This window comes from Nicotiana tabacum, chromosome 5 (assembly GCF_000715075.1).
Source record: "Nicotiana tabacum cultivar K326 chromosome 5, ASM71507v2, whole genome shotgun sequence".
Taxonomy (NCBI): Eukaryota; Viridiplantae; Streptophyta; class Magnoliopsida; order Solanales; family Solanaceae; genus Nicotiana; species Nicotiana tabacum.
The window spans coordinates 157,303,400-157,319,019 of NC_134084.1; the positions used below are offsets into that span (position 1 = coordinate 157,303,400).

The 15,620-nt window shown below is 36.5% G+C and overlaps 1 protein-coding gene across 1 annotated transcript; it reads left to right on the plus strand.

Moving 5' to 3' along the window:
* The first annotated feature begins 5,600 nt into the window (after positions 1–5,600).
* ADC1A (arginine decarboxylase-like) lies at positions 5,601–8,022 on the plus strand. Its single transcript, NM_001325190.1, is given in 1 exon segment — positions 5,601–8,022. A coding segment is annotated over 1 exon segment (2,202 nt). The 3' UTR covers positions 7,803–8,022.
* Positions 8,023–15,620: the final 7,598 nt, after the last annotated feature.

Below are 15,620 nucleotides of genomic sequence, written 5' to 3' on the forward strand. Positions count from 1 at the left end.
CTAGTGCAAGATAGTTTTGCAACCAATACTGATATCTTGAGAGCTACTTCTGTTTTTACTAATAGGGTGGCTGATTGGAATAAACATATTTTTGACACCATCTTCCATAGGAAACGGCAGATCATTGCTAGACTAGCTGGCATCCAGTAGTCTAATGACTATCCGTTTAGTACCTTCCTTCAGTACTTAGAAGCCAAGCTCCAACAAGATTTCTCTGTTATTCTTAGTGAGGGGTATGCCAACACTAAATTCTTTCACATATCCACACTTAATAGAAGAAGGAGGAATATGATCATGTCTTTAACGGATGAGATGGGGAACATTATTCAAATTCCCAAGACATTAAAGATGCAATCCTTAACTACTTCACTAAGATCTATGTCACTGAACACCATTGCTCAAATTTGAACAAGAGCCACATTACTGATAGTGCTAATGTCCTGACTACCAGGGAGCAGAGCACCATTGACTCTACCCTTAGGCTCTCTCAGATAAAGTGTGCCTTGTTCTCCTTCAAAGCCATAAAGACACCTGGGTTTGATGGTCTTCACCCTCTTTTCTATCAGAAGTACTGACACACTTGTACCCTATTTCTAGCAAGGTAATCCACTACTACCACACTGTCTTCTCCACTTTTACAATCCCTCCTAAAATAAACAAAATCAACCTCTACCTCATCCTTAAGTGCCCTAATGCCACTATGTTGAAAAATTTCAGGCCAATAGGTTTGTGCAACTCCATGTATAAGCTGATCACCAAGATCATTGTCAATAGAATCAAATCTTTGCTATAGAATATCATTGGCCCTACTCAAGCTAGTTTTTTAGCTAATAGAAGGGTTGTTGATAATGCTATTGGGGTACAAGAGTACATTACCCACTTTCAAAATATAAAAAGTAAGAATGCTGATATGATAATTAAGTAGACTTAGAGAAGGACTTTGATAGGTTAAAATGGTCTTTCATAAGAGAATCCCTACTCTTCTTCAGCTTCCCTACTAAATTAACCACCTTAATCATGTCTTGTCTTACTACAAGCTCCATCTCTATCCTTGTCAATGATACTTAGACTGAATACTTTAAGCCTAGTAGAGGCATTAGGCAGGGGGATCCCATATCACCCTACTTGTTCATCATATGCATGGAAAGACTTTCCAGAAATATTGACAATGCTATAATTGATAAAGAGTGGTTCCCTATTATCATTAGTAGGGGAGGGACTAGAATCTCCCATCTGATCTTTGCTGATGACCTCACTATATTTGCCAGAGCCAATAGGAGAAATTGTGAGACAATCTTATCCATCCTAGGTAATTTCAATGATACATTCGGGCAGAAAACCAACTTTCATAAATTTAAAGTGATCTTTTCTTCCAACTGTCAGGAAAAGTGTGCCACGACCTGCAGTACCATTCTAGGTATCAAGGTTTCCCCATCTTCAATAGAAGGCCTAGGAATAGTGACTTCTAATTCATCCTGGATAATCTCAACAATAATGACAGGTTGGAAAACTAAGTTCCTAAACATGGCTAGTCACACCATTTAGGCCAAATCTTGCCTTAGTAGCATTCTCCAACCATGTAATGCAATACATCCAGTTGCTCTCCCACATTACCAACTATATTGATAAAATCCAAAGGAATTTTATCTAGGGAACAACTCCTGCAAAAAGGAAGCTCCACATGGTCAAGTGGGCCACTGTCACCAAACCAAAGAACATGGGAGTGCTAGGCCTCTAACAAGCCCATTTAAAGAACAAAACTTGCCATACCAGCCTTGTTTGGAGACTCTACAATAACACTACCTCTATCTGGGCTAGGGTGCTTATGGGACCCTAGCCAAAATCCAAAGGAATTTTACCAACTATATTGACAAAATCCAAAGAAATTTTATCTAGGGAACAACTCCTGCAAAAAGGAAGCTCCACATGGTCAAGTAGGTCACTGTCACCAAACCAAAGAACATGGGAGTGCTAGGCCTCTAACAAGCCCATTTAAAGAACAAAACTTGTCATACCAGCCTTGCTTGGAGACTCTACAATAACACTACCTCTATCTGGGTTAGGGTGCTTATGGGAAAGCACTACAATGGATGAGGGAATAAGGGTAAGGCTAAAACTAGGACATGAAAATGTGTTCATGAGGGCTGGAAGAAATGCGTTAATCGGTAATCGGTTTCTCGCCCCTTGCCCTAACTTTACGTTACCGCCGACTTTAGTGATGGAAGAGAGAATAAAAATATGGTAACCCTAATGGGTGGGGAGATGACCAATTTATAGAGGTTCTCATTTAATTTGGTACGTTCATCAAGTAACCGATCGGGCAGATGAGATTTGATCATTAATTAAATATTAATTATGGGCCTTAAACCTATTGGGCCACCAATAAATTATCGTAAGAAAATCTTACATCTCAGACATTACCGTTCAATTTTGGATTAATATTACCCTTATTTTAGACGGTTGGGCGCGTGCAGGGGCGGATTTAGGCCCAACTTATGAGTACGTGAACCCACGATATTTTCGCCAAAGTATATATCCGCCTTTGGACACAGGTTGCGTCGCCTAATTAAAAAGACCCCTATTTTCTCTCGTGATTTGTTTCAATAATTAATCCGTTCATCTAGAAAGTGTCAAGTGTCATAAGTATTTAGAAAAGTTGACCTAATGCCACTCGCTGCTACCAAAAGGGTTGTTGGCCAAAAAATGTCAAATTTGGCAACATGTAAATTGAAATGCATGCTTATGTTGAGTTTGAATTTCATTTGGAATTAGGGGTCTGTATTTGGTCCCCAAGTGTGTTGAAAAGACCAAAAAGCCAATAAAAAAACAAGAGAGCAGCCTCTTCTTATGTTTCGTTTCAGTGATTCATCAAAGGACAGACAGAGATAAGGTTGCTAAGGTTTTGAGGACCTTTCCTAGATGCACACCTACCCCTCTTGTATTTTTGGCGGTCGTTTGCTTTAAAATTAGGTTATTTTGGATTTATAATTTTAGGATTATCATTTATGTTCAATATGAAATACATATGATATCAAAGATTTTGGTGTAAACTTTATATCGATATTAATGCTGAATAAACATAACTCTAAATTTTATATTGGAAGTAGTATATTAATTTATGTAACCTAATATCCCTTAGATCTTAGCTGCCTGCTTGATTCGTACAATAAAGGGAGGGCTTGACCACAATTTTTTGTAAAAATAGCACGGTATAGTCAGTTTTCGGACTGGTCATTCAAAAATAGCGAGCGTTTACGAAGTCAATGAAAAATAGCCACTATTTTGCTGCAACAGAGACCGGTCCAGCATAATATACTGGAGTTCGGTGCACCTGTGTATGAACTCCAGCATATTATGTTGGACCGGTATACTTTGCTGACTCCAGTATAATATACTGGAGACTGGAGCACCGATGCTCCAAACTCCAGTATATTATACTGGACAATTATACTTGCTAGAACTCCAGTATATTATGCTGGAGTTCTAGTGTACTTATGTTGGAACTCCATCATATTATGCTGGAGTTCCAGCATACTTATCCTGGAACTCCATTATAATATGCTGGAACTCCAGTATAATATATTGACGTATTTTTCGGGTTTTGAACAGTGTTTCCGCTCAGATTTATCTTTACATGAAAAGTGGTTAAATTTCGATTACTTTTGAAATTGCGCTATTTTTGAACGACCAATTGTAAATCTGGCTATTTTTGAATTTCACCCCAATTTTTTTATGTAAGAGAAAGAATTTTATAAATTGAAAGGAAAAAAAAAGGCTTCAATCTATTGTAATTCGATTTCTTGGTATAGAAAGATCTCTGTCATTTGTCTGATCGTAGATAAAGTTATACAAAATTATAAAACATGAATCATGATATACAGATTGTAATACTTGACGTAATTAATATCTAAATTATCAAGTGTATCTTTTTTACGAATATCGATTTATATCATTGAAAATGAAATATGTAGTACACAAGAAAAAACATGCATTTTATTTAGGTGTTTTATTCAAGGAATGTTAAATCTAATATTAGGTTTTCCTATTGAACTTGATACAAGATAGTATCAAAATTGTGATAGTATAAGATAATGCTAATATCACTTAGGGTCGTTTGATACATGAGATAAGTATAATAATCCAGAAATAAAGTTTGATATTTAAGTTTACCCCATGTTTAGTTTGTGGTATATTAATTATGGGATAACTTTTACACTAAAAAATAGGATTAACTATCACACATAGAAGGTGGGATAACTAATTTCATGAGATATCCTGTTCCATGAAATATCGTGGGATATCCTAGCATTATACCAAACGACTCTTTAAGGATCGTTTGGTTAGCGGTCAAATTATTTATCCTACTCGGGAGGTGAGATAATTTAATCCCAAGTTTGATGGGATAAGGTGGTATATCATGTATGAATACTGAGATTAAATTTATAACATATTTGGTTGACGGTATAAATTTATCCTGATATAAATTTATACCATCAATCATATATAATATAAATTTAGTCTCCCACCTTATTTCGCGTAGCAAACGACCCCTTAAAGTAAAAATAACATAAATATCATGCTCTTTCGGCGGTATTTCATAGTACAAACTAGACTTATTTGATTTACTAAATCCTTTTATAAATTATGAAAAATCTGTAGGGATGTTTGAAAAGTTAACGCCTTCCCCAAACAAACACAATTGTAAAAAAACACAGAACCAGAACACCCTAGTGGAATCTGAAGTTTTGGATTCATGACGTGGAACAATCACAACCGTTCGTTCTAAAATCCAGATCATATGAACCTTCACACCTCTTTCCTTCAGCAATCATGTAATATCCTCAAATTCTCCCGATATTTTACATACCTAACGTGGTTATCTTATCTTCTCGGTTGAAACTAAAGACTCTAGAAAGAAGAAAAAAAGACTGAAAATCGGGTCCCACGGGTAAATGCCACGCGGCAACTCGCCCTTGTCTGCGAAAGAATCTCTAAACCCACAAAAAGAGGAAATTAGAGAAAGTAATGAAAAATAAAAAGCCCAAATATTTAATTCGGGCCAAATCCAGGCCCATAGCCCGGCCTCTTATTTTCCCCCTATATAAGCAAACGAACCCTCCCATGCAATTCTCGCTCATTTCACAGTTGTATTACTGGATCCCTATATATCTCTATCAGCTATCTCATTTTCCGGTTACCGTTCAGGTTTCCGACCATATCCTTTCTTCTTTTCCGGCAACCAATTTCGGTTAATATCTGTATGGTGTTGTGTTTGTTTGACTCTTAGGTTTGTTTTGATTTCAATTCGGTAATTCGATTTTGTTTTGAACATTAAAATTTGCTTCTTCTGAAAGGTCAGTGTGGGGATTTTTGGTTCGTATAGTGGTGTGTTAGAAGGTGATTATCTTTTGATTAAGTTCTCTTTTTGCTTCTTTTGAGGGGGTAGCCGGGGCTCCGGCCTCGGCGGGTTCTAAAGCCCCCAGTTATTACAACATTGGTGAAAATTCTGTTGTATAAAAAAATCCTTTAATTTTCTCTCTATTCTTTGATTCTTTTGTTTTTATACTTTCGTAAAAGAAAACAAATAGATTAGGGAAGAGATGCCTGCCTTAGGTTGTTGTGTAGACGCTGCTGTTTCTCCTCCTCCCGGCTATTCCTTCCTTTGGGATAGTTCTCTTCCCGCGCCGGAGATTTTTCCCTCCGGCGTACCTCCGTCGACAAACACCGCCGTTGCCACCACCACCACCACCCATTGGTCTCCGGCGCACTCATCCGCTCTTTATTCTATTGACGGATGGGGCGCTCCGTATTTCACCGTTAATTCCTCCGGTGATATCTCCGTTAAGCCACATGGTACGGATACTCTGCCTCACCAGGAAATCGATCTCCTTAAGGTCGTGAAAAAGGCCTCCGACCCGAAAAATTTGGGCGGACTCGGGTTGCAGTTTCCGCTCGTTGTTCGGTTCCCTGATATTCTGAAAAACCGGTTGGAGTCTCTTCAATCCGTTTTTGATTATGCGGTTCAGTCACAAGGTTATGAAGCTCACTACCAAGGTGTTTATCCTGTGAAATGCAACCAGGACAGGTTCGTTGTTGAAGATATTGTCAAATTCGGATCGGGTTTCCGGTTCGGTCTCGAAGCTGGGTCTAAACCTGAGCTCCTCCTAGCTATGAGCTGTCTCTGCAAAGGCAGTCATGAGGGTCTTCTTGTGTGCAACGGGTTCAAGGATGCTGAGTACATTTCGCTTGCTTTGGTTGCAAGGAAGCTCATGTTGAATACAGTAATTGTCCTTGAACAAGAGGAGGAGCTTGATTTGGTGATTGACATCAGCAAGAAAATGGCGGTCCGGCCTGTGATCGGGCTTCGGGCTAAGCTCAGGACCAAACATTCGGGTCATTTCGGATCCACTTCTGGAGAGAAAGGTAAATTTGGGCTCACGACAACACAGATTGTTCGTGTGGTGAAGAAGCTAGAAGAATCCGGAATGCTGGATTGTCTTCAGTTGCTGCATTTTCATATCGGATCTCAAATCCCTTCGACGGCTTTGCTTGCTGATGGCGTTGGTGAGGCTGCCCAGATTTACTGTGAATTAGTCCGCCTCGGTGCTGGCATGAAATACATTGATTGTGGTGGTGGCCTTGGAATTGACTATGATGGTACAAAATCATGTGATTCCGATTGTTCTGTTGGATATGGCCTTCAGGAATATGCATCTACGGTTGTTCAAGCTGTTCGATTTGTTTGTGACCGGAAGAACGTGAAACATCCGGTGATCTGTAGCGAGAGTGGGAGAGCAATTGTATCTCATCACTCTGTTCTGATATTTGAGGCTGTGTCTTCAACTACAACACGCTCACAAGAGTTATCTTCTGTTGATCTCCAGTCATTTGTGGAGAAGCTCAATGATGATGCTCGTGCTGATTATCGGAATTTATCTGCTGCTGCTATTCGTGGAGAGTACGATACGTGTGTACTTTATGCTGATCAGTTGAAACAGAGATGTGTGGAGCAGTTCAAAGATGGTGATTTGGACATTGAACAACTTGCTGCAGTAGATGGCATTTGTGATTTCGTGTCGAAGGCTATTGGGGCTTCTGATCCTGTCCGCACATACCATGTGAATCTTTCGATCTTCACTTCAGTTCCTGATTTTTGGGCAATTGACCAACTATTCCCAATTGTTCCCATCCATAAGCTAGATGAACGGCCTGTAGTTCGAGGAATTTTATCGGACTTGACCTGTGATAGTGATGGGAAGATTGATAAGTTCATTGGAGGAGAGTCAAGCTTGCCGCTCCATGAATTAGGAAGTAATGGTGGTGGTGGTGGTGATGGTGGAAAATATTATCTAGGAATGTTTTTGGGTGGGGCTTATGAGGAGGCGCTTGGGGGACTCCATAACCTATTTGGCGGACCCAGCGTTTTGCGTGTGTCACAGAGCGATAGCCCACACAGCTTCGCCGTGACATGTGCTGTTCCTGGTCCGTCCTGTGCTGACGTTCTCCGGGCGATGCAGCACGAGCCTGAACTCATGTTCGAGACGCTCAAGCACCGCGCTGAAGAATTCGTGCACAATGACGACGAACAAGAAGAAGATAAAGGGCTTGCATTTGCATCTTTGGCCAGCAGCTTAGCTCAGTCATTCAACAATATGCCTTACCTTGTTACTAATTCATCTTGCTGCCTTACTGCTGCTGCCAATAACGGTGGCTATTACTATTGCAATGATGAGAACATTGTTGGAGTTGGCGCAGAATCTGCTGCAGCTGAAGAAGAGCTTTGGCCTTACTGTGTTGCTTGAAGTATCTTGGAACATTTCCAGTTTCCACCATTGTTGTTCCTTTTTTGTTTCAATAAAGTGGCAATTTAGTTTGTCGTTGAGGTCGTCTGTTTCGTTAATTATGTCATAGTTTAAGTCATTTTTTGGTTTAATTTTCTGTTGTTGGACGCCAGAAATTGTGGAGAAACCAAGGACTATGTAATCTCCCCCGTCTTATTAAATGCATTTACTTTTGTTACAATTCCTGTGTCCAAAAAAAATTCGAAGTTACATTTTCTCTTTGCTAGATTTTGAATCTGACTTTCTATTGTTTGCATTTACTTTGCTAAAAGTTTAAGTCACATGCTTCAATGTGGAGGTGTGGCCGTCGAGGAGTAGGATTGAAAATTAGGGTTAATTGTAGTAGAAAATTAAAAAAATGATTGATTAGGGAAGGCATGAACCTCGATAGGGAGGTGTGGCGGCCGAGGAGTAGGATCGAAGATTGACAGATAGTCGAGACTCTTCTAATCGTACTAGTAGTATTAGTATTAGTTTTGTATTTTCCGATTTCGAGTTCTTTGTTGATTAGATGATGTGGCATTATTGCCGGTAGTTTTCGCATCTCTTATAGCTTTGTATTCTTAGTTTCTTTGCTATTACATGTTGTGTTATTTGTTTCTGTTATCTTATTTCCTTGTCATTGTTACTGTTTGTTTATTGTATCATTTTCACTGTTCTTGAGCCGAGGGTCTATTGGAAACAATATCTCTTCCTTCATAAGGTAGGGATAAGGTTTGCGTACACATTACCCTCCCCAGACTTCACGTGTGCGATTACACTGAATTTGTTGTTGTTGTTGTTGATTAAGGAAGACGGGGATGAGTGGGAGAGGTAGATTTAGGATTTAAGTTTTCTGCATTTAATATTTAACATTTTTAGTATTAAACAGTTTGTATTCTAAAATATGAGTTAAGATTCACTATTTGTTGATTTTAACAGATAATTTATGTATCTAATTTAACTCATTCTAAATAGCCATGAGATGATTATTTGAGAGTGATTCTTTTGTCAGTGGATGCTCTTATTATACTCGTAGTCTCTTAAGGATGAGAACCAATTACTCCATTTGTTTCAAAAAGATTGATTTTATTTCCTTATTAGTATGTTCCAAAAAGATTGATGACTTTCAATATTTCATTAATATGAAGCATTTATAGTCACACAAATGAAATGACAAATTTCAGATCACAAATTTCATAATTTTGCAACCACACAATTATTCTGGCTTATTCAATACCACATATTTCAAAAGTCTTCCTTTCTTTTTTAAGATTTATGACAAGTTAAATTAAGATAAATTTTTTAAAACGGAGAAAGTATCTTGAATTTAAAATCTAGAATTCAAATACTGTATTATTATATCATTAGTCCGAATCCTTTGCGGGAAGTAGCCGTAATATGGTTTGGGAGGTGGGGCCTTTTGTGGGCTAAATTCGTTTATGATAATGTCAAAATATGCGAAATGATTTAAATGGTCCTATTAGTCTAATTCGACAAAATGATTTAAATGTGGGGTGGAGGATGGGGTTCAATTGATTACAAGTACTTGGCTGTTAGAATTACAGAATCTTCTTGGAATCTCATCATAGTTTGTTATTCAAAAAAGCATATGTTTGTGTGGGGCCGCTTTCCAATAATAATCATGTGGGTGTAGTAAGATTGTCAGAAAAATATTTTTATTTTTAGTTTTCTAAGTCAATTTTTCTGTCTTTACTATTTTCCGACTTTTACGCTATTGTATTTTTTCCTTATACTATGTTGGGTTAAGGTCGCGAGTTTATTGAAAACAATTTCTTTACGTATATAAAATAGGGTTACGATTATGTACTTACGAGTTGATTTTTATTTTTGTACGTAAGGGATATAAAAATAAAATATAAGAAGACATTGAACCATTTCCTTTTGAATTTTGAATTTTGCACGATAAATATGTCTTGTATGAAATACGCGATTACTTAATTACGATAACGAATTAGTATTTTTATGTAATATTTCGATAAAAGATTCCATTAGAAAAGTTAGAGACCTTTGAGAAAGAGCAGGTAGAGAAAAAGGGTAGGAAAATATTTTCATATTGTGATGGTTTCTAAAACGAATACATCCAACTAACTGCCACATTTCTTTTTACCTTTTTCTTGTTTGTCCACAAATCAATAAAATGATTTAGAATTATCATGCGATCGAATCCTAAAGATCTTCTGGACAAGATTTATGCAGCGGCGGACTTAAGATTTAAAGATAATAGATGTACTTTTGCTTTCAATCAAAATCTATTATGTATATAAGGTGTCACAACTAATATATCACTATCTTTTAAAGATATATAAATGTATATATGAAATTTTTGCCAGTTTTTACAATATAGGTCGGCCTCCGGATTTATGAGGCCTTTTTAGAGCCCGTTTGTCCATGATTTTTTTTTTTCGAATGACATAAAATTTTCAATTTTCACTTGAAGATGAATTTTGAAATTTTTCAAAAATGAGCAAAAATAGCCAAAAAGTTATTTTTCAAGATTCTCACTCAGATCACATATAATAAAAAATAATCTAAAATTATATTCATGTTCAAACACAACTTTAATTTTCAAATACCATTTTCGTTTGAAATTGTTTTTCACTTTTTCTCGAAATTTTACAATTCTTATGTCCAAACGCCCACTCAGTTTGGCAGTGGGTGAAATGTACGCCGATTGTTCCTTTATGTATCAAATTGTTTAATAAATAACTTTCTTCTTATTTTCTTATACAAAATAAGGGTATGGCCTGTGTACACATTACTTTCCCCAAATCTCATCCGTACGATTAAATTGAGTTTCTTATTGTTATTGTTGTTAAATGTATACGTGTGTAGAGAGTGTAGGATAAGATTCTATATAAGGTTGTGGTTCATGTCATGACTTTGTTTAACTTCCCAGCATTAGATCAATATTGTTGAGAATATGTGGCAGCCAGAGATTGTTGTCATTTAAATGTGTGATTGTGCATAAAAATGCCATTCTTTAAGATGGATTTGGATGGTGGGAATGCCAGCTCTCTTGAGGAAATGACTAGATAGGCATATCCAAAAAACAAGGAATTACAGATGACGATGTGCTGGTCGTAATATGACTAGGAAGTTTGCTTTTCAAGCAGCTAAAGGGCAACAGTTATTATTTATTTTTTTGATAATTCCCGGGGAAACTCGTAGCCGCGATTCTTCGGGTGCATATATTGGATAACCTACTCATTATACAATATCTCGCAAATTATACAGAAGATATAAACTGCACTAAGTAAGTTTTTGTTCAATTTGCTACTGCTTATGCAAGTGAAAACGTTATGTTCTGATTCTATCTAATCCAACACTCGGTGAAACACGGTATTTGGCAACCCATGGATACTGAAGAGACCCAATTGGGAAGAAGTAAATCTCTAATCCATCCGTTTTAAAAAGATTGTCTGTTGAACGTTTGGATATAAGAATTATAAAATTCTAACAAAAAGTTAAAAGAAAATTCAAGTGAAAATGACATTTGAAAATTAGAATTGTGTTTGGACATAAATATAATTTTGGGTTATTTTAAAATTTTTGTGAGTGATCTGAGTGAATTTTGAAAACATTTTTTTGAAGTTTTTCAAATTTTCAAAAAATTCTAAAATTCATTTTCAAGTGAAAATTAAATATTTTATGATCAAACACTGATTTCGAAAAAAGTAAAAAAAATTCAAAAAAAAATGAAAAAAATAATTCATGGCCAAACGGGCTCCTAGGTTGACTTGACATGAATTTTCATAACGAAGAAAAAACTTTTGAGACATGTGATCTTAAATAAATCATATTATTTATGTAATTGTAAAACTTTTGAAATTTATAGTATGAAACTTGTCATATCACTTTTGCGGCTATAAATACTTTTTATTAAGAAAATATTGAAAGGTGCCCATCTTTTTAAAACGGACTAATAAGAAAATAGTGTCAATATTTATAAAACAGAATTAGTAATAATTTTCGAAATGAAAATGACAAGTTGGCGTAGAGTAGGGAATAGTAGTTTTTTCTTCTTCTTTTTCAATTGGTTGAATATACGATCTACATTTGGCTCAAGGTATTTTCTCTCTATATTTCTTCATAAAAGCAGGGAGTTTTCAACATTGATTTCAACTCAACTGTTTTTTATCAGCAAATCGACCAATGATTCCCACGGAAAAGACGAATTTTAGATAGAGGTGGATAAGAGTAGGTTTTAGGTAGGGAGAATATTAAGACGACAATTTGGAGAAGAATTGAGTTATGGATTTGACTGATTGTTTGACGAAATAAACGTTGATTATGCTTTTGGGTCTTGTCTTGTTATAGCAAGTTGATTGATTTTGACAATTCGCCCGTATTCCTATGTTGACCTATTCTTCTTTCTGTCTCCCTCCTACCCAACCTCCTCTCCAAGAAATAGTGCCCCTTCTCTATATTAATGCTAGGTGGCACACGACAGGCCCGGTTCAATGTAAGGCTGTATTGTGGTCCGGGCCCGGGGCCAAACGAGCCTAACGGGCCGAGCCAAACGGGCTCGGGTTTCACGGTTTCAATGTGTGGAATCGGCCCACGGTGGACTTAAGCCTACATGGTCCCGGGCTAAATGGGTCGGGCCTGCGTGCCTAAACGGGGCTAACGGTCTTTTTTCGTTCCGGATTATTTTTTTTAATTTTTTTATTTAAGACACTTTCTTGTAAACTATATATGTATATACTAGTATAAATTGCTTATATATAGCTATATAAATATATATAGTATGTATATATAAGGGTATATTATGTGGAACCGGCCCACGGTGCTCCTAAGCCCACATGGTCCCAGGCTAAATGGGCCGGGCCCGCAGGCCTAAACGGGCCTAACGGGCTTTGTTCGTTTCGGGCTATTTTTTTTAATTTTTTTTTATCTAAGGCACTTTCTTGTAAACTATATATGTATATACTAGTATAAATTGCTTATATATAGCTATATAAATATATATATAGTATATATAATATGTATTGCCTTATATCTAAGGCACTTTCTTGTAAACTATATATGTATATACTAGTATATATAGTATGTATTAGATATATAATATATATACTATATCAAATTTAAACACAAAATAAATTGCAAAGAAATATTCAAGGGAATGTCTTATATATTTTACTATTACGACATTAACAAAGAATGACAATATCTTTCTTAGTCTTCCTCCCCCAATGGAATGAGCACAACAAGGTACTAATACTACCATTGAAAGGAAAAAAAACTAAGGAAGATGTGCCAAAATACAAGTTACATGTTAGTCTATGTATTATCTCTAACAAATATCATAAATCCTTCAAGGTCCGGAGGAATTTCCGTTGGTGGTGGTGGAAAAGAAGCTTGTTCATCACCGCTTTCGGGCGAAGCAGCATCCTGCGCAAGTTCCGCTACCATTTCTTCATAAGCTTCATCTATCTCCGGTTGTGATTCTGCAAGTCTAAAATTTCTTCTTTCCGAACGGATCCAATCTCTGAAGAGTACTGATTTTTCCAAGCTCTCCCTCATAGACGCTCTATGATCACCAATTTGAAGTCTTGCTTGACTGAATGCGCTCTTCGATGCCACTGTTGAAGCTTGAACACTTAAACTAAACAGTTAGAAATAGTAGGATAATATTGGCCAGATAATTCATTTGTAGCAATATGAAATTGTTCTAAAAAGTCTACAAGCATTTTAACATTACTCCAATCTTGATTTGTAAGGTGCTCATCATCATCATCATCACCATCACCTACACGAGCATTATACGTTGCGCTTATTGGGTTCCTATATTCATATGCAACAACTAAACTTTCATACATGTAATTTCATCTAGTTGGACAAGGTTTAGGAACCTTTCTTTCTCTAAGCCAAATTCCACATTTTTTAAAATAGTCTCTAAGTCTACTTCTACGGTTTGAATAAAAAAAGCCAATTAAGAGCCATTTTAACCTTTTCAATTTCTACATTAAAACTTTCATACCAACACCAACGATTAAATGGTAAATATGACAAATACATCTAACATGAAAAATATTACTAAATGCAGGATTTAGTGTAGGTGTAAGCAAGCCTATAGCGTTAGTGTTACTAGACGCATTATCCATTGAAACCGACATAATTTTTATCTCTAATGCAAAAATATCTACAAATATCTGCAACTGTGTTAGCAATAAACTTACATGTGTGACGTGAATTAATTATTCTATAAGCAATAATGCGCTTTTGCATTATCCACTCCTCATCTATCCAATGACTTGTAACAGTTAGATAATCACAGTCATTACCACTTCTACCAATATCAGTAGTAATAGCAATGCGACAATCTATATGAGTAAATAAATAGCGCAAATATTGTTCATATTCATGTTTATATTTATAAATATCGCTCTTTACGGTTGCGCGAGTCCATTCTTTATAAGTAGGATTAAAAACTCTTCTAATATAAAAATGAGGGTTAGAAGGAAAACTATAGGGTAAGCACATAATAGTAACCAATTTTGCCAATTCTTCACGATCTTTATTTGGATCATAATATAAAATGCCACCGGTAACAATGTTAATTCCCGGTTGAACTAGATTTGAACCTGTACTAGGGTAAACCGTACTATCTACACTTGTCCCCTCTTGCGCAGCTTTTATTTGTAAAAATCTAGCTTTATCTCTAGGGTGTTTCAATATGTGTCTAGTCAAACTACCCGTACCGCTACGATCTCCAGTAAATTTATGAACTAGTTGAGACCCACAAGTTTTACACTTAGCCTTATGTTGTTCTCTTAGTTGAGTAAAAAAGTGTCAAACAAGAGATGATTTAGGCCGTTTAGCAGGTTGTCTATTAAAAGTAGGGGTTACTACAGGAGGGTCAGGCGGGGCATCATTTGGGTTATTAACAGGACTAGTAGGTGTATCATCTAAATCCGGTTGCGTTTCATCTAAATCATCATTTTCCTCATCATTTTCAAAGATAGTTTCATTAGGATAAAGAGCATTCATAACTTCTTCATTTAATTATTGACCTGGTGCAACATCATGGCAAAATTGACTATCGAAAAATTGAAAACAAGGGTTATCACTATCAAGAATAACAGGTGAAGGAGGACGGGTAACAGGTCTGGGTCGGGGAGCCGGGGGAAGAGTAGTAGCTTGGCTAATAGATTCACCAATTTTAAATTTTCCCTTACCGTTACCACCAAAAAAAAATTCAAAGAAAATGTCATATTAATTATAATTATACTAAATAAAATTAACAAAACTATAATATTAAAACTTAAGAGTTGGAACGAGTTTACCGAATTGACGAACAACTTCTTGAAAATTGAATGTCGTTGAAGACTTGAAGACTTGAATACTTCAATTCACCAACTTCACAATTTTTCACGAAATTGTAATAATAAAGTAAGCAATTATAGAAGAAAATTAGAGAGAGATTGAGAGAGATTGATGAATTTGTGAGTAAAAATGAAAGAATGGCGGGGTATTTATAGTTGAGAATTGGGAAAAAGTGTAATTATAAAAAGTTCAGGGTTGAAACAAAATTTGGGGGCCAAATGGTTATTTTTTATGTGCCAAACGGTTGAATTTGGATGGCCAACAGCTAGATTTTAAAAATCTGATTGTTGGTCATTTTTTTAAAAAAATAAATTTTAAAAAAATAGTCGTTGGGGCCCGTTTGGCCCGGTTGAACCGGCCCAGGCCCACCTGTCAGTCCCGGGCTTAACGGTCCCGGGCTCACGAGCTATTTGGGCTGTACCGGCCTGCGACGGGCTTATGCACCACTAG